The sequence below is a fragment of the Aotus nancymaae genome, unplaced genomic scaffold (genome assembly GCF_030222135.1).
Source record: "Aotus nancymaae isolate 86718 unplaced genomic scaffold, 86718_ANA_hifiasm-v0.15.2.pri h1tg000029l, whole genome shotgun sequence".
NCBI lineage: Eukaryota > Metazoa > Chordata > Mammalia > Primates > Aotidae > Aotus > Aotus nancymaae.
The window spans coordinates 16,289,247-16,316,752 of record NW_026988442.1 but is presented as its reverse complement, the minus strand read 5'-3'; the positions used below and the strand labels follow the sequence as shown (position 1 = coordinate 16,316,752).

The 27,506-nt window shown below is 44.2% G+C and overlaps 1 protein-coding gene and 1 long non-coding RNA gene across 13 annotated transcripts in view; one reads left to right on the top strand and one right to left on the bottom strand.

Annotated features, from left to right (window-relative positions):
* Positions 1 to 4,605, top strand: part of LOC135276966 (uncharacterized) — a 98,445-nt gene extending 93,840 nt beyond the window's left edge. The window contains exon 5 of the long non-coding RNA XR_010344538.1: positions 2,862 to 4,605. This is a non-coding gene — a long non-coding RNA (uncharacterized LOC135276966). The remainder of the gene's footprint in view (positions 1 to 2,861) is intronic.
* DLGAP4 (DLG associated protein 4) overlaps positions 1 to 27,506 on the bottom strand; it is a 170,022-nt gene that overhangs the window by 5,926 nt on the left and 136,590 nt on the right. For 4 of the 12 annotated variants that reach the window (XM_012455071.3, XM_064382389.1, XM_064382388.1 and 1 more), the window contains 2 exons: positions 26,581 to 26,660; positions 25,304 to 25,716 (listed from right to left, as the gene is read on the bottom strand). In XM_012455071.3, coding sequence (XP_012310494.1) covers positions 25,304 to 25,716; positions 26,581 to 26,660 — 493 coding nt within the window. Of the gene's footprint in view, positions 1 to 25,264; positions 25,717 to 26,237; positions 26,327 to 26,580; positions 26,661 to 27,506 lie in introns of all 12 variants that reach the window. The other 8 variants (XM_021665844.2, XM_021665842.2, XM_021665845.2 and 5 more) reach the window with 3 other exon arrangements.

Here is a 27,506-nt window from a genome sequence, read left to right as displayed (position 1 = left end):
GGAGAACTGCTTGGACTCAGGAGGCCGAGGCAGAGGTTGTAGTGAGCCGAGATCACACCACTGCACTCCAGCCTGCGCAACAAAGTGAGACTTCGTCTCAAAAAAAAAAAAAGAGAGTGTGGGCTACAGTAAGAGCTTTCCTGAACCTAGCAGGCAACAAGAATGATGGGTGGGGCAGCCCTGCATGGTGATCAGCCCTGTAGTTGCCCGTGGAGAAAAAAAGCCAGATAGAACTCTCTCAAGCACCCATTCCCATGGATGGACTCCTGCCAGCCTGGGACACACATGATCTACTTACAAGAGCTCATTAAGGAAGAATTTGCCTCATTAAGAAATTAGTGGGAGCTGACACAGGAGTTAAAGATATTACAGGAACAGCAAATGGCACATGAATACTTACCAGAAATTGTTGCTGGGAAGAATAGATGAAAACTGTAACATTTATCCATGAATATGTAAAAGAGAGCTCGAAGCAGAGACAGTGAAACAATGGAAGGAGATAAAACAGGGGCTCTAGAGTAGGAGGAAAATCAGGCCATCATAGAAACAAAGCCACACTGAAAGTTGTACAGAGATTCAACCCTGCTGAAGACTCCTGCGTAGCAGAGCCCTACGGGGAAAGGAGGGCTCAAAGGCTCCAGGTGCAAAATGCTTCAACTGACCCATCAACAGAACAACTTCCTTTTTTTTGAGACAGAGTTTCACTCTCGTTGCCCAGGCTGGAATGCAATTGTGCGATCTTGGCTTTCTGCAACCTCTGCCTCCTGGGTTTAAGCTATTCCCTGACTCAGCCTCCACAGTAGCTGGGATTACAGGCATGCAGCACCACGCCTGGCTAATTTTGTATTTAAGAGACGGGGTTCTTCCATTTTGATCAGGCTGGTCTTTAAACTCCTGACCTCAGGTGATGTGCCCGCCTCGCCTCCCAAAGTGCTGGGATTACAGGTGTGAGCCACTGAACCCAGCCTTTTTTTTTTTTTTTAAATGAATAGTTAAGCTGCGGGGAATAAAATGAGCCCCCCAGGGTAGACAGTAGGGGCCTGTGCCTGGCTCAGAGTAGGAAAAAAAGGGAGGTTTTCCTGAAAATTACTAATTATAAGGCTGCACCTGGGTACCTTTTTAGAAACAGAAGCAGGAACTGAGTATTAAAAAAAAAACTACTAAAAAGAGATTCAGAGACATGGAAGAGAAAGAACATGCATCTATCAGAGTTCTAAAAGGGGACAGAGAGATGGGAGAAAAATTCAGAGAGATGATGGTTATGAATGCGGTGGCTCATGCCTATAATCCAGCACTTTTAAAGGCAAAGGCCAAGGCAGGCAGATCACTTGAGGCCAGGAGTTTGAGACCAACCTGGGCAACATGGCAAAACTCCATCTCTACAAAAAATACAAAAAAATAGTCAGGTGTGGTGGCACATACCTGTAATCCCAGCTAGTTGGGAGGCTGAGGCAGGAGAATTGTTTGAACCTGGAAGGTGGAGGTTGCAATGAGCTGAGATGGTGCCACTGAACTCCAGCCTGGGTAACAGAGTGAGACTCTGTCTCAAAAAAAAAATTTTTTTTTTTCCAGAAATTGCCCCAGCCCTCAGAGGCAGGAGCCAAATGAATCCTAAGCAGAATCCTTATTTACAGTCACACAAAGAAAAGCTCTTAAAAGGCAGTGAAAGAGATAAGAACGTACGATCTCGATCCCATAAAATTGGATGTTGTGTCTAAATACACACAGGACCTAGAAGAACATGTCAAACTGTAAACTGCTTGTGATTGTGAATGACTTTGTTCTTGTGTTTGTTTCCTGTAATGCATATATTAACTTTTTACATTTTTTGTTTGAGAAAATCTCTTGCTGTGTTGTCCAGGCTGGAGTGCAGTGGTGTCATCATAGCTCACTGCAGCCTCAACCTCCTGGACGCAAGCATTCCTCCTACATAGGTCTGCCACTTAAGTAACTGGGACTACAGGCACATGCACCATCACACCCAGCTATTTTTATTTCTTTTTATTTTTTTTGAGACAGAGACTCACTTTGTTGCCCAGGCTGGAGTCAGTGGCATCATCTTGGCTTACTGCAACCTCTGCCTCCCAGGTTCAGAGAATTCTCCTGCCTCAGCCTCCCGAGTAGCTGGGATTACAGGCATGTGCCACCATGCCCGGCTAATTTTTGTATTTTAATAGAGACGGGGTTTCACCATGTTGATCAGGCTGGTCTCAAACTCCTGACCTCAGGTGATCCACCCGCCTCGGCCCCCAAAGTGCTGGGATTACAGGTGTGAGCCACTGTGCCTGGCCTAATTTTTTTATATTTCTTGTAGAGATGAAATCTCACTATGTTGCCCAGGTTGGTCTTAAACTCCTGGGCTCCAAAAGGGCTAGGGATGTGTGAGCCACTGCACCTGGCCTACATATTAACTTAAAAAGAGATAAAGGTTATTTTAAAAGCCTGAAAAAAAACAAACGGTGAGGAAAAATTGCTGCCAAAGGAATGAGTTAAACAGCAAACTCTCAACCATAATAATGGATGAAAACAGTAAAATAATATACCCAAAGTATTCAGACAAAGGTATAATTTATACTTCTACACTCAGAGAAAGTATCATTCAAGAATGAATGTATAATCCCAGCACTCTGGGAGGCTGAGGTGGGCGGATCATCTGAGGTCAGGAGTTCAAGACCAGCCTGGCCAATATGGTGAAACCCTGTCTCTACTAAAAATACAAAAATTAGCTGGGCGTGGTGGTCGGGCCCTGTTATCCCAGCTATTTGGGAGGCTGAGGCAGGAGAATTGCTTGAACCCAGGATGAAACTCCATCTCAAAAAAAAAAAAAATTTTTTTTTTTTTTTTTTTTTTTTTTTAAATAGAGATGGGGTCTCACTGTGTTGCCAAGGCTGGTCTGTAACTCCTAGCCTCAAATGATGCTCCCACTTTGGCCTCCCAGAATGCTTGGATTACCAGTGTGAACCTCTGCGCTCAGAAAAAAGATACTTCTTTATTTCCCTGAGATGGAGTCTTGTTCTTGTCACCTATGCAAAAATCACAAGCATTCCTATACACCAATAACAGATTTAAAGAGAGCCAAATCAAAAACGAACTGCCATTCACAACTGCTACAAAGAGAATAAACTACCTAGGAAAGAATGTAAAGGACCTCTTCAAGGAATACTACAAACCACTGCTCAACGAAGTAAGAGAGGACACAGATGGAGAAACATTCCATGCGCATGGTTAGGAAGAATCAATATAGTGAAAATGGCCATACTGCCCAAAGTAATTTATAGATGCAATGCTATCCCCATCAAGCTACCAATGACCTTATTCACAGAACTGGAAAAAACCACCTTAAACTTCATATGGAACCAAAAGAGAGCCTGCATAGCCAAGTCAATTCTAAGCAAAAAGAACAAAGCTGGAGGCATCACACTACCTGACTTCAAACTATACTACAAGGCTACAGTAAACAAAATGCATGGTACTGGTACCAAAACAGAGACATAGACCAATGGAACAGAACAGAGGCCTCGGAGGCAACGCCACACATCTACAATCTGATCTTTGACAAACCTCACAAAAACAAGCAATGGGGAATGGATTCCCTGTTTAATAAATGGTGTTGGGAAAACTGGCTAGCCATGTGCAGAAAGCAGAAACTGGACCCCTTCCTGACACCTTAGACTAAAATTAACTCCAGATGGATTAAAGACTTAAACATAAGACCTAACACCATAAAAACCCTAGAAGAAAACCATTCAGGACATAGGCATAGGCAAGGACTTCATGACTAAAACACCAAAAGCATTGGCAACAAAAGCCAAAATAGACAAATGGGATCTAATTAAACTCCAGAGCTTCTGTACAGCAAAAGAAACAATCATTAGAGTGAATTGGCAACCAACAGAATGGGAAAAAACTTTTGCAATCTACCCATCTGACAAACAAGCCCATTCAAAAGTGGGCGAAGGATATGAACAGACACTTTTCAAAAGAAGACATATATGAGGCCAAGAAACATGAAAGAATGCTCATCATCACTGTCATTAGAGAAATGCAAATCAGAACTACATTGAGATACCATCTCATGCCAGTTAGAATGGCGATCTTTAAAAAATCTGGAGACAACAGGAAAGGATGTGGAGAAATACGAACACTTGTACACTGTTGGTGGGAGTGGAAATTAGTTCAACCATTGTGGAAGACAGTGTGGTGATTCCTCAAGGACCTAGAAATAGAAATTCCATTTGACCCAGCAATCCCATTACTGGGTATATATCCAAAGGATTATAAATCGTTCTCTTATAAGGACACATGCACACAAATGTTCACTGCAGCACTATTTACAATAGCAAAGACTTGGAACCAACCCAAATGCCCATCAATGATAGACTGGACAGGGAAAATGTGGCACATATACACCATGGAATACTATGCAGCCATAAAAAATGATGAGTTCGTGTCCTTTGTAGGGACATGGATGAACCTGGAAACCGTCATTCTCAACAAACTGACACAAGAACAGAAAATCAAACACCGCACGTTCTCATTCATAGGTGGGTGTTGAACAATGAGAACACATGGACACAGGGAGGGGAGCATCACACACTGAGGTCTGTTGAGGGGAACTAGGGGAGGGACAGCAGGGGGTGGGAAGTTGGGGAGGGATAACATGGGGAGAAATGCCAGATATAGGTGATGGGGAGGAAGGCAGCAAACCACATTGCCATGTATGTACCTATGCAACAATCCTGCATGTTCTTCACATGCACCCCAAAACCTAAAACACTATATATATATATATATATATAAAAAACAATAAAGAGACAAATCAGAGTCAGTCGAACATACATGTAATTAGAGTCCACAATTAGAGAAGAAATCAAATGGAACAGAAACCTGAGTAAGAAATGGCCAGGCCTTTTCTGAAATTCATGAAAGATATAGTTCAAGATTGTATCTTGAACTTTCTCATGAAAGATTACAGTTCAAGATTCAAGAAGCCCTGTGAATATCAAGCAGGAAAAATAAAAGGAAAATCATACCTAGCTCTCATAGTAAAACTGGTAAAACTCAAATCCAAGGAGAAAATGTTAAAAGCAGATAGAAGGGATAAAATTAATCAGAAGGGCAGCAGGAAGACTGACAGCTTACTTTTCAATAGAAAGGCTGGAAATTAGAAGACAATCAGACATCTTTAGGCCTGGCACAGTATAATCTCAGCACTTTAAGAGGTTGAGGTGGGAAGATTGCTTAAAGCCAAAGAGTTTGAGACCACAGGGGTGCACCACCATACTCAGCTAATTCAAAAATTTTTTTTGTAGAGATGCAATCTCGCTTTTGTTGCCTAGGCTGCTCTCAAACTCCTGGGTTTAAACAGTCCCCCAGCCTAGGCCTCCAGAAGTGCTACGATTACAGGCGTGAGCCATTGTGCCATGCCTTGTTTTTTTTTTTTTAATGGAGCAATATAAGCATGTTTATATGTTGTTGAGAATGACCTTGTCAGAGAAAGGGAGCTTACTATGCTGGAGAGAAAAGGGACAACTATTAAGGTTGTCCTTAGGTGAGAAGGAATCAAATTAGTGCCCAAGTAGAGAACAGATAGCTTCTCCCCAGGGACAGGAGAGGTGAGGTGAGGCAGGTGGGAGCAGAGTCATCACCTCAGGGCAAGGAGGTAGGAAGGACACATAGGACATCTGTGGAGAGCAGATCTGAAACTGCCTGAGTTTGAGTTCAGGGGTTAGTTCAGACCAGCCTGGGCAACATAACAAGACCCCATCTCTCTCTCTCTCTCTCTCTCTTTTTTTTTTTTTTTTTGAGACAATCTCACTCTGTCACCCAGGCTGTAGTACTGGCTCACCGCACTCTCTACCTTCTGGGTTCAAGTGTTTCTCCTGCCTCAGCCTCCGGAGTAGCTGGGATAACAGGCATGCGCTATCACATCTGGCTAATTTTTATATTTTAGTAGGGATGGGGTTTCACCATGTTGGCCAGGCTGGTATTGAACTCCTGACCTCAGGTGATCCACCTACCTCAACCTCAAGTGCCAGGATTACAGGCATGAGCCACTGTGCCCAGCCACAAGAAGCCGTCTCTACAAAAAAGAAAAAAATTAGGGCAGATGTGGTGGTGTGTACCTATAGTTTAGCTACTCAGACTGCTTTAGTCCAGGAGGTTGAGGCTGCAGTGAGGTATGACTGTGCCACTGCAGTGGAGCCTGGGTGACAGAATGAGACCCTGTGTCTTAAAAAAAAGAAAAGACATTTAAAAGGTTAGGTGTGATGGCTCACACCTGTAATCCCAGCACTTTGGGAGGTCAGGGTGGGCAGATCATTTGAGGCCAGGAGTTTGAGACCAGCCTAGCCAACGTGATGAAACCCCATCTCTACGTAAAATACAAAAATCAGCCGGGCTTGGTGAGGGATCTGTAATCTCAGCTACCTGGGAGGCCGAAGCATGAGAATTGCTTGAACCTGGGAGGTGGAGGTTGCAATGGGCCGAGATTGCACCACTGCCCTCCAGCCTGAGCGACAGAGCAAGGCTGTCTCAAAAAAAAAAAAGGTAAAATAGCATTAAATAATACTAAAAGGAGTTCTTTGGACAGAAGGAAAACAATTGTAGGTAGAAGCACTGATATATAGAAATAAGTGAAAAGTAACATGTAGATCCAGGTGGATAGTGAAATGTTATTTAAGAAAACAAAGAAAAGTAACATATAGAAAGGAATGAAAAGTAACAAAATGGGTAAACATAAGGGTAAAGATAAGTAAATACTGATTGCATAAAATAATGTCTTACAGCATTTAGAGTATATATAGATCTGGCTGGGTGTGGTGGCTCATGCCTGTAATTCCAGCACCTTAGGAGGCTGGGGCAGGTGGATCACGAGGTTGGAGTTGAAGACCATCCTGGCTAACACGGTGAAACTCTGTCTCTACTAAAAATACAAAAAAATAGCCAGTGTGGTGGCACGCGCCTGTCATCCCAGCTACTTGGGAGGCTAGGGCAGGAGAATCGCTTGAACCCGGAAGGCAGAGGTTGCAGTGAGCTGTGATTGCGCCACTGCACTTCAGCCTGGTGACAGAGCGAGACTCTGTCTCAAAAAAAAAAGAATATGTCTAGATCTAAAATAGTACAGCAGTAGTACAAGATCAGGAGGGGAAACAAATGGAATGAAAGTGTCCTAAGGTCGTCCTTTCCCGTCTGGGAAGTCATAAAGGTAGTCTACAAAGTCAAGAATGCAGGTTATAATCTCTTATTAGAGTGACTACTAAAAGAATTTCCTAAGTTCACATGAGAAAAGTGGAAAGAAACACTTGATTAATTCAAAAAGAAAGGAAGAAAGGAGCAAAATCTATTAATAAAATTCACATTTTTACATTAAAAAATAAAAACCATATGACTAAGTGGACAGAGTAAAAAAAGAATATTCCATTCAATTCAATAATTTTCTTAATCTGGAGAGTATACTCTAAGAGTAAGCAAAGATATAGAACATTTAGTTCTTTCATGCAGTGTTGAAGGGAGTATTATTTGGTATAATCACTTTGGAGAACAATTTGGCATTTCTCATAAATATGAACAAATATCCTCTGACAAGCATTTCCAATCCCAGTACATACCTCAGAAAACCCTTGTATATGTGTACCATGAGACACAATTTATTATGTTCATAATAATCCACAGCTGGCACCCTACTTAACGATGAAAGACCAAATTACTTCCCCTAAGAGCGGAATAAGATAAAAATAAAGATGTCTGTCCTTGTACTTCTATTCAACATTATACTGGAGCCAGGGCCATTTGGGAAAATACCAAATAAAAACAATCTATATTGAAAAAAACAAAGTAAAATGATCTCTATTCTCAGATGACATGATCTTGTATATATAAAATCCTAAGGAATCCACAAGAAATATTAGACTTAATAAATAAGTGTATTAAGGTTGCAAGATACAAGATCAGTATACAAAAATTAACTGTATTTCTGTTACATTACCAATGAACCATCTGAAATGAAATTTACACTTCCAGGCAGGGCTCACTGCTAGGTTAACTCCTGTAATCCCAGCAACTTTGGAAGGCTGAGGTGGGTGGATCACTTGAGCCAAGGACTTTGAGACCTGAGGAGCAATATGGTGAAACCCTGTCTCTACAGAAAATTTAAAAAATTGGCCGGGCACGGTGGCTCATGCCTGTAATTCCAGCACTTTGGGAGGCTGAGGCGGGCAGATCACGAGGTCAGGAGATCAAGACCATCCCAGCCAAGATGAAACCCCGTCTCTACTAAAAATACAAAAAAATTAGCTGGGCGTGGTGGTGCACACCTGTAGTCCCAGCTACTGGAGAGGCTGAGGCAGGAGAATTGCTTGAACTCAGGAGGCGGGGATTGAAGTGAGCTGAGATCACGCCACTGCACTACAGCCTGGGCGACAGTGCGAGACTCCGTCTCAAAAAAAAAAAAAAAAAATAGCTGGGTGTGGTGGTGTGCATCTGTCATCCCAGCTACTGGGGAGGCTGAGGCAGGAGCATTGTTTTAACACAGGAGGTTGAGGCTTCAGTGAAGCAGTGTTCATGTCACTGCATTCCAGACTAGGTGACAGAGGGAGATCCTGTCTCAAAAAAATTTTTTTGGTAGAGATGGGGGTCTCCTTATGATGCCCAGACTGGTCTCAAACTCCTGGCCTCAAGCAATCCTCCTGCCTCAGCTTCCCAAAGTGCTGGCATTACAGGTGTGAAGTGCCACACCCAGCCTGTTTTTTCCCTTTCAACATGGATTAGAAAGCATACAAATACAGTGATTTCTGGGGCAGATATGGCTAGCTGTCCCCAATATGTTTTCCACTTCTCCCTCAGAAATATAACCTTTTCATTTATTTTTGAGACAGGGTCTTGCTCTGTTGCCCAGGCTGCAATGTAGTTGCACAGTCTTGGCTCACTGCAACCTCTACCTCCAGGATCAAGCAATCCTCTCACCTTAGTCTCTTGAGTACTACAAGTGCACACCACCATGCCTGGATAATTTTTTTTGTATTTTTTATAAAGATACAAAATACAAAATTAGCCAGGTGTGGTGTTTCGTGTGGGGTGTTTCATGTGGTGTTTCATGGAGTTTCATCATGTTGCCCAGGCTAGTCTCGAACTTTTGGGGTCAAGTGATCCACCTGCCTCAGCCTCCCAAAGTGTTGGGACTACAGGCATAAGCCACTGCACCCAGCCATACACAGAACTTCTATTTTTCCTTCATGTCAAATAGCAATTTTATTCAGAGGAAATGAAAACACAGCAAATCTTTAGGCATAGTGTGAATTTCCCAGGACAAAGTACTGTCAATTTTTTTTTTTGCTGAAACAGAGTCTCGCTCTGTTGCCCAGGCTGGAGTGCAATGGTGCGGTCTTGGCTCACTGCAACCTCCAAGCAATTCTCTTGCCTCAGCCTCTTGAGTAGCTGGGATTGCAGGTGCACACTGCCATGCTGGGCTAATTTTTTTGTATTTTAGTAGGGATGGGGTTTCACTGTGTTGCCCGGGCTGCTCTCGAACTTCTGAGCTCATGCAATCCACCCACCTTGGCCTCCCAAAGTGCTGGAATTACAGGCATAAGCCATCATGCCCAGCCAGTACTGTCAAATTAAAACTCTGAGGCATGGCATGCAAAATACTAGAATCCTACAAAAAGTTATGCTAGGATCAGGATTGGAATAAGGACTTCTGTTGTTAGCATTAAGCCAACTCTCTATAATGTGCACACTGTCTACTAAGCACAGCACAGGCTTCTGAAAACAAGTGATCTGTGTGGACCTTTTATTTTTACTGGGCACATAGCCTGGAATCAAGCATTTCATAGACTCCCCTGCAGCAAGATATGCATAGTTATATGTCTAAATTCTGGCCAAAGGAGTGGAAGCAGAAGCAGTGGGTGAGCCAGCTTGCTCTCCTTTGCTATTGGTTCCTTTTGCTGGCTGGAATGCACTTAGAGTGCTGGGATCTGGCAGCACTCTGACAGATGAGAGGATCTTATCAATGGAAGCCAATTAATGGCATCAAATGGTAAAGAAAAAAAAAAAAAACCTGGGGCTCCAGCATCACTGTCTCAGATGTTGAGAATGAAATAAACAGTCTTGTTTAAATCACTTAAGAAATTTTTTAGGGTTATTTATAGGCAAATGTAATCCCAATTAATGTAGCCTCAAAATTAAAGGATTTGTAAAAGGAGTGGGGAGAGGAGTTAATCCAAAAGAAGGGAAGAAAGGAAAAAAGACACCTCAAAAAATGAGGCTGGGTGCAATGGCTCATGTCTGTTATCCTAACACTTTGGGAGGCCCAGGTGGGAGGATTGCTTAAGGCTGGGAGTTTGAGACCAGCCTGGGCAACATAGTGAGACCCCATGTCTACTTAAATACATTAGAAAATACAAATCCCCCAAAATAACATGGTAAGAATAAACCTAAATATATAGAAATCACCTTGTAAAAATGAATATTACCTGTTTCTAAAATAAAAATCAGGAAACTGGATAAAACAAAACCCAGGTATATGCTGATTATGAGAGACATGATTAATAAGGACAGTGAAAGCTTAAAAGTAAATGGATGGAAAGAGATATACCAGACAAACACTAATCAAAGGAAGGCTGCCACTGCAGTAGTCATAATACATATAAGATGACTCTCAGGCAAACACAAACATAGATTCTCAAAAACAGAATGCATCAGTGAACATTCGCCAGGAATATTACCATTCTAAACCTGATGCATCCAGTATCTTCAAATATATAAAGCAAAAGCTGACAGAATTTTAAGGAGAAATGGACAAACCATTTTTATAGAAAGTGGTGTGATACAGACATAATGCAGTGAATGGAAAACAATAAACACAAGCTCATCTTTTGGATGGACACACCCCTCCGCTATTCCAGTTCTGCCTTCACACCTAATCTCAGTGGGCCTTGCAGTGACTGGCGGTCCTCCTCTCTTCTAGATGCGTTTCATATCTGCTTTCCACAGACGTCCTACGCGTCCTCCCCACTTCCTCACCCTGAGGTGATGACTCTGCTCCCACGTACTTCACCTCACCTCTCCTCAGACATGGCCTTCCTCCTGTCCCTGTGGAGAAGCTATCTGTTCTCTGTCTCTACTTGGGCACTAATTTGATTCTTTCTCACCTAAGGACAACCTTAACAGTTGCCCCTTTTCTCTCCAGCATAATAAGCTCCCTTTCCTCTAACAAGGTCATTCTCAACAACATATAAACTTGCTTATATTACTCCATTAAAAAAACAAAACAAGGCAAGGCGAAGTGGCTCCTGCCTGTAATCCTAGCACTTTGGAAGGCCGAGGTGGGGGTACTGTTTAAACCCAGGAGTTTGAGAGCAGCCTAGACAAAGCGAGATTGCATTTCTACAGAAAAAAATTTGAATTAGCTGGGTGTGGTGGTGCGCCCCTCTGTTCTCAGCTACTTGGGAGGCTGAGGTGGGAGGATCAGTAGAGCCCAGGAGGTCAAGGCTGCAGTCAGCCAAGATTGCACCACTGCACTCCAGCCTGGGTGACAATGGGACCCTACGTCAAAACAACAACAATGAAACACCTGTCTCCTTTGACCCTACATTCCTTCATTCTCTGCTTCCTTTTACAGGAAGATCCATCCATGTGGTCTCCAGTTACTCTCCTGTTTTCTCTTAATTCTCCTCCTATCAGGCTGCCTGACCATCATGCTTCTGCCATCACCATTCCACCAAAATGGCCCTCTAGGTATCTAATGACCTCTGCCTTTCTAGATCTGGCTTGGTGAGTCCATCAGCTGCCTTTGACACAGTGGTTTCTCTCCTTGAGAATGTTGTTCAGGTGGCTTCCAATTGTTCTTCCTTTGATCTTGCTGTTTATTCTTCCCTTCCCACTGCTTAGTATTCATGTCTCTGGGCTCAGTCCTGAGGCTGCTTGTCTTCTCTACTCATTAGGCATTCTCATCTCATTAACCTTAATCTATTCTCTGTTGACTCCCAAATATAATCTTCAAACTGGACCTATCCCGACTCATATCCAACTGCCTGCTTGACTTCTCTATTCTGATGTCTAACAAAGCATATCAAATTTAACATATTCAAAACTCAACAACTGACTTCCCCCCCATATCAACACTTCCTATAGCTTTCCCCATTTCAGTGGCGATGCCCTCCTCTTCTTCACTCAGACTCCATACCATGTTTGGCTCTCTTACTCTTACCCCATATCTAATCTGTCGGGAAATCCTATTCCATCTTCAAAATATATCCACAATCTGATTCCTCCATTGAAGTCTTTCTCACCCAGATTGTTAAATCCTCCTAACTCATCTCCCAGCTTCAATTTGTGTGCCAATGGAAGGTGCATGGAGGGTCTCATTTGAATAGAGAAGCCAGATTAATCCTTTAAAAAAGTATGTCAAGTTGCAGCACTCAAAACTCTCCAATGAGCTCTTCCTGGAGTAAAACCAAGCCTTTAGTAATGGCCTCTGATGGGCAGATCACCTGAGAGCTCAGGAGTTCAAGACCAGCCTGGGCAAAATGGTGAAACTCCCGGCCAGGTGTGGTGGTGGGCCTGTGCTCCCAGCTACTTGGGAGGCTGAGGTGGGAGGATTTGAGCCTGGGAGGTGGAGGTCTCAGTCAGCCAAAACTATGCTGCTGTACTCCAGCCTGGGTGAGACCCCATCTCCCCCTCTGCCCCGCAAAAAACCCCAAAAAAGGACTCTGAGACTCCCTGTGATTTAGGGCGCTCCCACTCTGACTTCATCCCCAATCCCTCTCCCCTGGCTCATGGCTCCAGCTACCGGTGGCTCCCCTCAGCCTTGAACATGTCAAGCACTTGCCCATCACAGTTAGGTTCTCCTTCCCAGATCTCTAGAGAGATCTCTCTCCCTCTCTTCAGGTTTCTCCTCCAAGGTTACCTGGCCAGGGACCCTGACCACCCTCGACGCAACAGCAACACTGCCCCTGCCTGTGCGGCGCACACTATACTGCTCTCACCCTTCCTGGTTGTTAGTGCTCACCTGGTTATTGCTTACCACATTTGGTTATTTATCTCTTCCCATGAGGGGAGGGACTTTGTTTTGTTCACTGCTGCATCCCCAGAAGCTACAACAGTACCTGGCATATGATAGGTTCTCAATAAATATTCACCAAGTAATGACGGTCAGGCCCAAGCTAGAGTTACAGACCTATTATTCCACACTGTCCCGAAGCACCTTGCCATACAGTTGGACAAGATATCAGTGAGATGAGAGACACACAAAATTGGCATTCTTAGCAAACGATATAATTATTTATCATGCAAATCCAAAAGAACCATGTTGGATTCTCTTGGTTGCTGAACACAAGATCAACATAAAAGGATCAAACTTTTCTACCTACTAGCTGTGACTAATTATAATATGCAAATATTTTTTAAATGATCAATTTCACAAAACTCAACAAAAGCTACTAGAAAGTACCAAGAAATAAATCTAATAAAAATATGCAAAAGGCCAGGTGCAGTGGCTCACGCATGTAATCCCAGCACTTTGTGGGCCTAAGGCAGGAGGACTGCTTGAGCACAGGAGTTCAAGACCAGCTGGACAACAAAGACCCCATCTTTATAAAAAAATCTCAAAGTTAGCTGGGCATGGTGGCACACACCTGTAGCCTCAGCTACTTGGAAGGCTGAGGGAGGAGGATCACCTGACCTCAGGAGGTTGAGGCTGGAATGAGCCAAGATTATGGCATTGTGCTCCAGGCTTGGTGAAACAGCGAGACCTTTTCTCAAAAAATTAAATGAAAATTAAAATATGCAAGACCTTCATAGAGAAATTACTCGAACTTGGATAAAAGGCTTAACAGGATTCTTAAATGGAGTGATAAAGTTGATTTATAGCTGAGAAGATTCAATATTTTACATGTATCAGTTCTTCCCTAATTAATCTATAAGCTCACTCTACTTCGAGCTTTCATCCCAATGGAATTTGTCTGAGTAACTTGATATACAAATTCTTTAATTTATATTGGAAGAATGAAGGTGTACAAACAGTTTTTCTTTTTGCACAAAAAGGATAAAGAAGGGGCATTCACCCCACTAGATACAAGGCATGCTACAAAGCCATAGTAATTAAAGTTATATTAACATAGCTGAGCACGGTTGGCTCATGTCTGTAATCCTAGCACTTTGGGAGGCTGAGGCAGGTGGATCACTTGAGGTCAGGAATTCCAAACCAGCCTGGCCAACATTGTGAAACCTCATCTCTACTAAAAATACAAAAACTACCTAGGCATGGGCCGGGTGCAGTGGCTCACACCTGTAATCCCAGCACTTTGGGAGGCTGAGGCGGGTGGGTCACCTGAGGTCAGGAGTTGAAGACCAGCCTGGCCAACGTGGCAAAACCTCTCTCATCTCTAATAAAAATAAAAAAAATTAGCTGGGTGTGGTTGCATGCACCCATAGTTCCAGCAACTTGGGAGGCTGAAGCAGAATTGCTTGAACCTGGGAGGCAGAGGTTGCAGTGAGCTGAGGTCATGCCACTGCACTTCAGATGGGGTGACAGAGCAAGACTCTCACAAAAAAAATAAATAAATGAAGTTATATTAACACAAAAGTAGCCAAAAGAGGAATAGAACAGTGCCTAGAAACACACCCCTGCATAAGTAGGAATCTGAAAGATTATGACTGGCTAGCATCACTAACACTGAGGGAAAAAAGAGGCTTCAGCTGGGTGTGGTGGCTCACACTGTAATCCTAGCACTTTGGGAGGCCAAGGTGGGCAGAGCATTTGAGATCAGGAGTTCAAGAGTAGCCCGGCCAACATGGTGAAACCCCATCTCTACTAACAAAATATAAAAATTAGCCACACTTGGTGGTACGTGTCTGTACTCCCAGCTACTCATGAGGCTGAGGCAAGAGAATTGTTTGAACCGAAGAGGCAGAAGTTGCACTGAGCCAAGATCGTGCCATTAGAGTCCAGCCTGGGTGATAGTGACTCTGTCTCAAAAACAAACACAAATAAAACTACTAATATTGTGAAACAAAGAAAATGAGAATGCATAAAGTGCTCATGGATTAAACACCTAAATAGGAAAAAGCAAAACCCCCGAAACTTTGAAACTATGTGGAAAAAGTCTCTATTGTTGGACAACAGAAACTGTTCTTAAGAATCAGCTGAGGCTGGGTGCGGTGGCTCATGCCTGCAATCCCAACACTTTGGGAGGCGGAGGTGGGTGGATCACCTGAGGTCAGGAGTTTGAGACCAGACTGGCCACCAAGGTGAAACCCATCTCTACTAAAAATACAAGAATTAGCTGGGCGTGGTGGTGCACACCTGTAATCCCAACTACTTGTGAGGCTGAGGCAGGAGAATCGATTGAACCCGGGAGGTGAAGGTCGCAGTGAGCCAAGATGGAGCCATTGCACTCCAGCCTGGGTAACAAGAGCAAAACTCCATCTCAAAAAAAAAAAGGTGGGGGGAGGGCACAAAATAAGAATAAACTATTAGAATTAAAAATTACAGTACATATACACCATGGAGTACTCTGTGCAGCCATAAAAAAGAATGGGATCATGTCATTTGCCAGAGATATGGATGGAGCTGGAGGCCATTATCCTTAGCAAGCTAACACCAGAACAGAAAACCAAATACCCTATGTTCTCATAAGTGGCAGTTAAATGATGAGAACATGTGAACACATGGAGGGGAACAATACACACTGGGCCTTGTGGAGGGTGGAGGGTGGGAGGAGGGAGAGGATCAGGAAGGATAATTAATGGGTACTATGCTTAATACCTGGGGGACGAAATAATCTGTACAACATACCCCCATGACACAAGTTTATCTGTGATAAGCCTACACTTGTACCCCTGAACTTAAAAGTTGAAACCACATATATATAAAATAAAAATTACAGTGATGACACCATTAATTTTAAAAGACAAGCAATAATGGTGGTAGAAAATATTGATCATATTATAATAGGCATAGTGTAACTATCCACATATATAAAGAACTACAAATTGATTTTTAAAGTACTTTTTTTTTTTTGAGACAGGATCTCACTCTGTTGCCCAGGCTGGAGTGCAGTGGCACAATCATACCTCACTGCAGCCTTACTCTCCCAGACTCAAGCAATCCTCTCACCTTAGTCTCCTGAGTAACTGGGACTACACGTGTGCACCATGATGCCCAGCTAACTTATTTTACTTTATGATTTTATTTTTTATTTTTTATTTTTTTTGAGACATAGTCTAGCTCTGTTACCCAGGCTGGAGTGCAGTGGCGCTATCTCGGCTCACTGCAACCTCCGCCTCCCAGGTTCAAGCGATTCTCCTGCCTCAGCCTCCCAAGTAGCTAGGATTACAGGGACATGCCACCACACCCAGCTAATTTTTGTATTTCTAATAGAGACAGGGCTTCACTGTGTTGGCTAGGCTGGTCTCAAACTCCCAACCTAGGGCTCCACCTGCCTTGGCCTCCCAAAGTGCTGAGATTACAAGCGTGAGCCACCATGCCTGGCCAATTTCTTATTTTTAAATTTTCATTTGTAGTAGACATGAGGTCTCACTATGTTGCCCAGGCTGGTTTTGAACTCCTAAACTCAAGTAATCCTCCCACATCAGCCTCTCAAAGTGCTGGGATTACAGGCATGAGCCACCATGCCCAGATGATTTGAAAAATATGACAATCAAACAGAAAAATGAAGAATATACAAGTAATTCACAGAAGTAAAGTTTGAATGGCCAATATAAATAAAATGGAAATATGCACAGCTTCTCTAGTAACCAAGTAAGTGCAGAATAAATCAACTGGTTTTAATTTTCCACTTAACAAGTAAGTGATTTAAAGTCCAACAAGATCAAGTGTAAGTATACTAGGGAAATGGCAATTTTCAAACACTTGGTGTAAGGATAAACTGTTATAACCTCTTTAGAGAGCAATCAGGCAGAACTGATTAAAATATGTGTTTCCTCCCATCAAGTGATTCTGTCCAAGGTAAGCACCCCAGAGGAATTCTCCCATGTCATGGCAGAGAAACATGCACCAGGGTGTTGATGAAATGCTGAAAATACCAAAACATCATTAGGAAAATAGTCAAAGATAATGTAGTATATGCATATGAATTTAATAGAAATGAACTAGATCTCTATGTATCAAAGTAGACAGAACTCCAAGACACAGTGTTCAATATAAAACCGTTCTTTTAACTGCAGCGTAACAGTGGCTGTAACTGCTTCTTTGCTGTGGCAGATTGTATTTTCCAAAGGCCCCAAGAGTATCTCCTGTCCCCTCTCCTCCTCTTCTGGAACCTTGATACTTCCCTATCAAGAGCTAGGGTCTAATACTCCCCTCCATCAACCTGAAGCCCTGCCTTGGGCTTGTGACTTGCTTGTAACCAAGCAAATACAGTGGAAGAGTTACTAGGTGACTTCCAGGGCTAGGTCAGAAAAGGTGATGCAGCCTCACCTTCAAAGTTTCAATATACTTGAGCCTGGAGCTACCAAGCAAGAACGCTGCCAGGCTGCAAGGGAGCAAAGGCACATGGAGGGACATACAGAGGGGCTCTGGCTGGCAGTCCTGGCCTTTGAGTAATCCTCGTCTAAATGCCAGGCACACATGAACTACCTTTAAGTAATTCCATCTCTCAGATGTCATGTTACCCCCGGCCCTCAAGTCTTTCCAGCTGAGGCCCCAGGCTTTATGAAGAAGAAACAAGAGTTCCATACTCTTTCTGAACTGCTGACATAGAGAATCCATGACCAAAATAAAATGGTAGTTTTGTGCCACTAGCATTGGAGTGATTTGTTATGCCCTTCCTGCTTATGTGCCTTTGTTCCCTCCATCTGGAATGCCTTTCCTCTCCCACACCTTGCAGATATCCTCTGAGGCCCAGCTATGAAAAGTATCTCCTTGGTGGAGTTCCTCACAGATTTAAGAGGAGTGACCTTAAAACTGTGGCCACGGCTAGGCGTGGTGGCTCACACCTGTAATCCCAGCATTTTGGGAGGCTGAAGCAGGCCGATCATTTGAGGTCAGGAGTTTGAGACCAGCCGGGCCAACATGGTAAAAACTCGTCTCTACTAAAAATACAAAAATTAGCTGGACATGGTGGCACGTGCCTGTAATCCCAGCTACTCAGGAGGCTGGGGCACAAGAATCACTTGAACCCAGGAGGCGGAGGTTCTGATGAGCTGAAATTGTGCCACTGTATTCCAGCCTGGGCGACAGAGTAAGACTCTGTTGCACAAACAAACACACACTTGTGGCCACAAGTCAGGGCCTTGAGTGGATGTACAGCATTTAATCAGAGAACCTTGGAATTTCAACAAAGAATATCATTCTTAAGAGACAGGAAACATTACTTGAACAGCCAAAAGGTAGATGCAACCCAAGCATCCGCTGGCAAATGAAAAGATACACAAAATGTGGTCTCTACATATAATGGAATATTACTCAGCCTTAACAAAGAAGGGAATTGTGACAAATGCTATGGATGAATCTTGAAGACATTATGCAAAGTGAAATCAGTCACAAAAGAACAAATGCTGCATGATTCCAATTACGTGAAGTAGCTAGAATAGTCAAACTCGGACAAAGTAGAATGGTAGCTGCCAGTGCCTGAAGGGTGGGGAGAATGGGGATTTCGTGTTTAATGAGTATAGAATTTCAGTTGGGGAAGACAAAAAAGGGTCTAGAGATGGATGGTGGGGATGGCTGTACAACAATGTGAATGTAACTAATGCCACAGAATTGTACACTTGGCTGAAATGGTAAATTTCATGTTATATTATTTAACCACAATTCAGAAAAAGAAAGTATCTGAAAAGAACATTGTGAAGTTTAAAGGTTTTCAGGTTTAGACAAGAGGGTAATGCAAAATCCAGTCAAGAGAGACAGCCACCTGGGCTGGGGGGCACTGCCCAGTTCCCTGAGCAGTCAGAATATGTATTTTGGATAAGGGACATGAGCTACGCGACTCCGTCTTTGTTACAGTAACTGATACGGGGCTATGAAAAGGGCTCCCTCTAGAGTTCATGTTGAACAGCAGGAGTTGTGGTCTGGTTACCCAGAAACATCATATAAGACCCCTTCCCTCTCAGGTAGGCAGGGAGGTAATAACAATATTGTTTGGCATGATGTAATTTCCTTTGCAGGTAAACATCTTCTTGCTACAGAAATAACTAGAATTAAGTATAGTATAGGAAAGTTAAAGAGAATTAAACCCACAGAATCACCCTATTGGGATTAAGCAATCTGTGCACCCTGCCCCAGGCTTACTGTTTCACTCTGTGCTGTTCAATACAGCAGCTACTAGCCATGTGTGGTTAGTAAGCACCTGAAATGTAGCTTGTCTGAATTGAGATGTGCTATAAGAGTAAAATATACACTGAATTTTAAATACTTACTATGAAAAGGAATATATGATATCACAGTACTTTTTTATATTGACTATACGGTGAAATACAGCTGACCTGTCAACAACGCAGGTTTGAACTGCATGGATCTACTTATGTATCAATTTTCTTCCCATCTGCCACCCCTGAGACAGCAGGACCAACACTCCTCCTCTTCCCCATTCCTCTTCCTCAGTGTACTCAATGTGAAAACAAGGATGAAGACCTTTATGATGATCCACTTCTGCTTAATGAACAGTAGATATATTTTCTCTTCTTTATGATTTTTTCCCCTTTTTTTTTTTTTTTGAGACAGGGTCTCACTCCATCACCCAGGCTGGTGCAGTGGCCAAATCTGGGCTCACTGCAGCCTCAACCTCCTGGGCTCAAGTGATCCTCCCTGCTTGTCAGCCTCCTGAATAGCTGGAATAATAGGCACATGCCATCATGCCTGGTGAATTTTTATATTTTTGGTAGAGACGGGGGTCTCTCTATGTTGACCAGGCTGGTCTTGAACTCCTGGGCTCAAGAGATCCTCTCGCCTTGGCCTCACAAAGTGCTGGGGTGCTGGGATTACAGGAATGAACTACCATGCCCAGCCTAAAGCCATTATTCTAAGAAGGGGTCCATAGAAGCCTTAAAACAAGCCCTGCCCACACAAAACTACCAGGCAGCTTCTCAGTGCCTCAATTGTTTATCTTAAAGTTTTCTTAATATATGCTCATCATTAAAAAAAAAATAAGTGGAAGCACAAGTAACAAAAGGAAAAAATGAACTTTATCAAAACTAAGAACCTTTGTGCATCAAAATTCACTAGAAAGAAAGTGAAAAGACAGCCTACAGAATGGGAGAAAATATCTGCAAATCATATATATGATGAGGGTCCAGCACCCAGAATATATGAAGAACTTACAATGCAATAACAAAAAGACAAACCACCCTATTAAAAAATGGGCGAAGGCCTTGGCCATTTCTTCCAAGATGACATAGAAATGACCAATGGGCACATGAAAAAATGCTCAGTGTCATAAGGAAAAAAACGAATCAAAATGACAATGAGATACTAACTCATCTACTTCATAGCCGTTAAGATGGCTATAATTTTTTTAAAAGAGAGTAACAAGAGTTGGTGATGATGTGGAGAAACTGGAACCTTTGTGCTTTGCAGGTGGGAATGTAAAATGGTATAGCTTCTATGGAAAACAGTTCAGCAGTTCCTCAAAATGTTAAACACAGCGTTACCAGATGACCAGCATTTTCATTCCCCAAAGAATTGAAAACGGGCTTAAATAGACACTTGTACATGCCAATCTTTATAGCAGCATTATCCACAATAGCTAAAAGGTGGAAACAACCCAAGTGCCCAGCAATAGATGAACTAAATGTGGTATATACTATACACATAACGGAATATTACTCAGCCATAAAAATGAAGTTCTGATACATACTATAACATGGATGACCCTTGAAAACATGCCAAACACAAAAGGACAAGTAGACACAGCAAGTAGAGGATACTAAGGGCTAGGCAGAGAGGATAACGGGGAATTATTGTTTAATGGGTAGAGTTTATGTTTTGGATGAAAAAGTTTTGGAAATAGATGGCTGTCATGGTAGCACAATATTGTGAATGAAATTAATGCCACTGAATTGCCTACTTAAAAACAGTTAAAAGGTAAATGTTATGTTATATATATTTTACAACAAAAAAAGAAAAACAAAAATAGAAATATGACCTAGCATTTCCACTCCAAAAGAAATGAATATACATCCATACAAAAACTTTTACATGAATATGCTAGCAGTATTACTCATAATAGCCAAAAAGTACAAACGACCCAAAGGTCCATCAACAGAAGAATGGATAAATAAAATATAGTGTAAAATGAAATATTATTCAGCAACAAAAAGGAATGAAATCCTGGCATATGCTACAACATGGATGAACTTCAAAAACATGCCAAATGAAAGAAGCCAGTCACAAAAGGCTTTATATGGTATGATTCTGTTTATATAAAGTCCAGAATAGGCAAATCCAGAGAGACAGAAAGATCAGAGGTTGCCTAAGGCTGTGGGAGTGACTCCTAATGAGTACTGAGCATCTTTTAGAGGCAATGAAAATGTTCTTAAAATAGATAGTGTATTCACAGTGTGGTGCAAGTGCCACTGTGAATTTACTAAATGTATACTTTAAAAGGGTGAGTTTTGTGGTATGTGAATTATATCTCAGTCAAGCCATTACAGGGTAGAAGAAAAAGAGAAAGAGAAAGAAAACCTTGCAGAAAAGCCCAATAAAAAGACATGAGGAAGAAAAGGTGAGAGCCTGAGGATCCATCCAGCAGGTACAGTGACTGACAGAAATTCCAGAGCCAGACAATAGAACAAATAGAAGCGAGAAAATTACTTTTAAAAATTAATACAAGGTGACCGGGCATAGTGGCTCACACCTGTAATCTCAGCACTCTGGGACGCTGGGCTGGGCAGATCACCTGAGGTCAGGAGTTTATGAGACCAGCCTGGCCAACACAGTGAAACCCTGTTTGTAATAAAAGTACAAAAAATTAGTCGGGTGTGGTGGCACACACCTGTAATCCCAGCTACTCGGGAGGCTGAGGCAGGAGAATCACTTGAACCCAGGAAATAGAGGTTCCAGTGAGCTGAGATCACGCCACTACACTCCAGCCTGGGTGACAGTGTGAGACTTCATCTCAAAAAAAATTAAAATAATGATGGAGCCTTTAAGATTCCGAGGGAAAATTATTTTTAACTTCATATTATTTTTATGTTTATATAGAAATTGTATTTACATATAAATCTATTCTTTTTTTTTTTGAGACAGGGTCACATTCTGTCACCCAAGCTGGAGTGCAGTGGTGGCAGAGCTCACTGTAGTCTCAACCTCTAGGGCTCAAGCAGTCCTCCCATCTCAGCCTCCTGAGTAGCTGGGACCACAGGTGGGCACCACGACATCTGGATTTTTTTTTTAGTGAGATGGAATTTTGCTCTTGTTGCCCAGGCTGGAGTGCAATGGCACTCACTGCAACCTCTGCCTCTCAGGTTCAAGCGATTCTCCTGCCTCAGCCTCCCTGTAGCCTCCCAAGTAACAGACATGGGCCACCATGCCCACCTAATTTTTGTACTTTTAGTAGAGATGGGGTTTTTCCACGTTGTTCAGGCTGGTCTCTAACTCTCGACCTCAGGTGATCTGTCCACCTTGGCCTCCCAAAGTGCTGGGATTACAGGTGTGAGCCACTGCACCCAGTCCACCCAGCTAATTTTTAAAAAATGTTCTGTAGAGATAAAGTCTCACTATGTTTTTCAGGCTGATCTCAAATTCCTGGGCTCAAGCCATACCCACCTTGGCCTCTCAAAGGGCTGCAATTACAGGCATGAGCCACCATGCCCAGCTGTTTTTTTCTTTTTCTTTTTCTGAGACAAGATCTCATTCTGTTGCCCAGGCTGGAGCGTGGGGCTCAATCATAGCTCACCACAGCCTCAAACTACTGGACTCAAGTGTTCCTCCTGCTGTAGCCTCCACAGTAGCTAGGAGTGCAGGGATGCACCACCATGACCAGCTAAATTTTCTTTAAAAAAGAAGTTTTGTAGCTGGCTGCAGTGGCTCATGCCTGTAATCCTAGCACTTTAGAGGCCAACCCAGGAGGATGGCTTGAGCCCAGGAGTTTGAGACCAGCCTAGGCAACACAGGGAGACCCTGTCTCTACAAAAAGAAGAATAGAACAAATAGAAGTTTATAAGTTATCTGGGCATGGTGGCACTCTATGGTAGTCCCTTGCTGGGACTACCATAGAGATGAGAGGATGACTTCAGCCCAGGAGGCTGTAGTGAGCTATGCTTATGCCACTGCACTTCCAACCTGGATGACAGGGCAAGGCCATGTCTCTTAAAAAAAATTAAAAATTGGCCTGGCGCACTGGCTCACGCCTGTAATCCCAGCACTTTGGGAGGGAGAGGCGGGCAGATCACCTGAGGTTGGGAGTTCAGGACCAGCCTGACCAACATGGTGAAAGCCCATCTCTACTAAAAATACAAAATTAGCTGGGTATGGTGGCGCATGCCTGTAATCCCAGCTACTTGGGAGGCTGAGGCAGGAGAATCACTTGAACCCAGGAGGTGGAGGTTGCAGTGAGCCAAGATTGCACCATTGCACTCCAGCCTGGGCAACAAGAGCAAAAAAAACACTGTCTCAGAAAAAAATTTTTTTTTTTAATTTAGCAAATGGAGTATATTTTAAAAGTGTGGCAACAAGGGAAACCATTCTAGGAAAAACAAAATGTAAAAAGAAGAAAATGTGATAATATACTTTTAGGCTCTGCAATAAACAGTATTAACATACTCATAGTAAACAGAAACACTGATTATTATTTAACCATAAACTGATACATACAGAGGGTGGAGGAAAGGGAGATGGAGGAAGTGTGAGAGCTAAACATTCATCTATGCCTATGGTAACAGCAAATTAATAGTAATGATTTAATTTCAGAGGGGAAATACAAGGTAACCAATCACATTTTTTAAAAGATATATATGAAGGCAAATACCAGAATATACAGCTAGTAAAAACTGCAAACAGGGAAAGGCCCGGGTTGGGAGGTGGGCTGGATGTCTAATGTTCTCTCATCCTTGTCTCCGTTTTGATTTTTTAAAATACTATTACTGTAAAAAGTTATTAGGCACTTCCCTCAAAACAGTTCCCTGCACTAGTGGGTGTGACAGCAAAGCTGGGAATTGGCCTAGAGGACAGTGAAAACAATGACTCTGACATGCCTTCTGCATCATCAAAGGCTGCTGTCCTCAGGGCCCCACTCCATCCCAGGTATGGGATGTGGGTCCATGAAGACCTGTCCTTCTTGCCAGTGGAGGAGTAGCTCAATGGGAACCAGAGCCTCAGGTGAACCAGGTGGGTGCAGGTCAATAGCCTGGAGCTTCCCAGGACCTGCCTTCAACCACCCATTCTCCCTTCAAGCACCTGTGAATCTAGGCTCCCTACAAGTGTCTAGCTCTTGCTTGAACTAATTTCTCAAGGGAATTTTTGGAAATTGGCATAATATAGGTAGAAACATAAGTGGAAAAGAAAAGTGTAACTTCTTCCCACCCTGTTGAGACCCAGTTAGATCCCTGGTGCTTGGCACACAGGAAGCACTCAGTAAGAAACAGTTGCCTGAGCATGGTGGCTCATGCCTGTAATCCCAGCACTCTGGGAGGCCGAGGTGGGTGGATCACCTGAGGGCAGGAGTTCCAGACCAGCCTGGCCAACATGGTGAAACCCCATCTCTACTAAAATTACAAAAATCAGCTAGGCATAATGGTGTGTGCCTGTAGTCCCAGCTACCTGGCAGGCTGAGGCAGGAGAATTGCTTGAACTTGGGAGGTAGAGGTTGCAGTGAGCTGAGATTGTGCCACTGCACTTCAGCCTGGGTGAGAGTGAGACTCCATCTCAAAAAAAAAAAAAAAGGAAGCTGTTGAAAGCATAATTATGCTCCTACCTTTTCTGTGTCTGACAGGTCATCAGGTCCTTTACATGCATGATATTCAATCCTTACAACATGCTCACATGGTGATCGGAGGATTATTTCCATTTTACAGATGAGGAAACAAGGGTTCAAAGTAAACTGACCAAGATCACTTCACTAGTAAGGCAGGAGCTTGGATTCAAATTCAGGTGTGGCTGACCCCACAGCCTGCACAACCAGCAGCTGTTACCAGTAACCCTTTCTGGAAAGAGGTTTGGTTAAATAGGTGGATGGATAGATAGAAGAATGTGAAGAAAGGAAGGAGGGAGCTCAAAAACTAGCCCAATAAGAGAACCTAAGAGACCCTCCCCACTAAGAGGCTCAGAAGCTGGCTGGCCACCAGCTGGAGAACTAGCTATGCACACCTTCTTCCCTCACCGAAGGATCATCCTTGCCGCACCCACCTTCTTCAGAGAGGTTGTTCTCTTTGGTCTCCTTGTCCATCTGGCAGCACCAGCCTTCCAGCCGCTCTGTTTCTGCCTGCAGTAGCTTTAGGAACCAGTAGCCATCTCGGCGGCAGGCCCCTGGCTGTGCTGGCTCTGCTGGGGAGCTGGAGGAGGTCTCGAGCCAGGGGTCAGGTGGGGGCAGCGAGGACGCCTCTAGGGCAGGGTCGCTGTTGTCTCCATAGGAGAGGTTGCGCTTGATCTGGGCAATCTTGGGGGCCTGCCGTGGGCCAGCATCGATGCTGATGGAGTTGGGGTGAGGGGTACAGTCTGGGAGGCTCCTCTCAGATGACTTACAGCTTGAGTCATTGGCATCCTGGGTATCCGAGTCCGTGTCCCGTCGGGAGGACATACTGTGAGAGGGGACGCTGCTTCTGTGGATAGGGGGTGGATGGGGTGGGGACAGGAAGGAGTGAGTCACCAAAAGGGCCAGAGACCAGAGGCCACCCTGACCCGGACACACGGGAGACAGAGAAACGGATGCATCATCTGCTCACCATGCGCCTGAAGCGGGTCCCATAGCCCCCATCTCATTCTTGGCTCAGCCCTTGCCCCATCCTGCCCAAGCCCACACGCACACACACACGAGGACAAGGTCATAAGGTTGCCTGTTTACTGCAGTGGGGCTAGGAAGACCACCACCATCAGGGCAGCTGAGGCCATGTCCCGGCCCAGCCATGGCCCGGTGGGTGACTGGTCTCGCAGAGCAAGTGCTCATCTGTCCCCCCGCCCGCCCCCACCCAGCCTCCCACGCCTGGGCTACCGCCCGCACCCCAAACCCAGCTTGGTTATTAGAAATCCAGCAAGGAGAAGTGGGTTAGGGAGAGCAGGAGAGGTGAGAGCGAAGGGAGGGAGAGGAGAGGGGAGAAGCAGCGGCCACCTCTGTCCGACTTACCGCCAGTCGTCCTCTACCTGAACCCCGATGGACTGGAATTTGGTAGCGGGACTGGGCTCCTCTTTTGGCACTGGCTGAATGCAGTCAACCTTATTGAAGGACAACGACAGCAACGGCACGGAGACAAAGACAAAAATAAAAAACAAACACCACACTTGCTGCTGAAATTCACATTAGTGGGACAATGCAAACAGACGTGTGGACAGACAGACACGAGGCATGCGGACACTGCACATGGTCCCGAGGCCGGACCAGGTTAAGCCGGGCACTGCTCATTCGCGCGGAGGCGGGCGGGCAGGTGGGTGGGAGGTGGGATGGGATGGAGATGACTGGCTTTCCCTACTCTGAGGAGGGTGCCATCACATCGATCGCTTTGGGTCCGTTGTCCTCCGAGAGGTGGGAACCGTTCCTTCTAGTCCTCTCCTTCACACGCATCAGAGAGAAGGAAAAAAAGGACAACGAAAGAGAAAGAAAACACACACACACACAAAGCCACAGCCGTTATCTGGTGTAGTTGAAGCTGGCGGCTGTCTTGAGGCAAAGATCATTCCCCGAACCCTGTGGCGGAAGCCCAGAGGGGCAGGCCAGAGGCACGTGCACTAAGGACAAACCCTGGACAGCAGTTATAGATTCAGAAACTGCCACGCAGACAGGAGCCACCGAAGTCCCTGGGCATTATTCACACTTGGCTGAGGTTACTTTTAGCACTGGGTGGCCCTGGGGAGCAGCAGGAAGGTCTGGGGTCAGGGCCAAGTGGGAAGCCGTTACTCCCTCCACTCCTGTGGAGTGGAAGGAACATGGCAACAGTGATGCCCTGCGGCTGCCTTTCTTTTCTGGGTCGAAGGTGCCTGGCGACGGGGCAGCCAGGCCAGCTTTTCTATCATCACCCAAGAATGAGGGAGAACCCACACTCAGCCTAGGGCATGAAGCACCAAGGGTTCAGGGCATCTTCAGAAACTGGGGACTCTTCAGTCTCTTGGCCTTGTGGAGAGAAGTAGGGCCAGGGAAGCTTTCTGGGATAGGGATACAGCCACATTTCCCCTCAGCAAAAGCTGGCTCAAAAATGCAGTATCACTGGATCTCCAAGGAGCTGCAGTGAGAACATGGAATGGGGCTTCGGTGAATCCAGGGAAAAAGATGCCCAGGACAGGCCTAAGAGAGTCCTTATCCCAGTGTCATTTTCTGGGTGAAAGGAATCAAGGGTGGTCCTAATTCTTAGGCTTTCCGAGAAGGTAAGAGAATCTGGTTTGGCCAAGAAGAGGGTGGGGC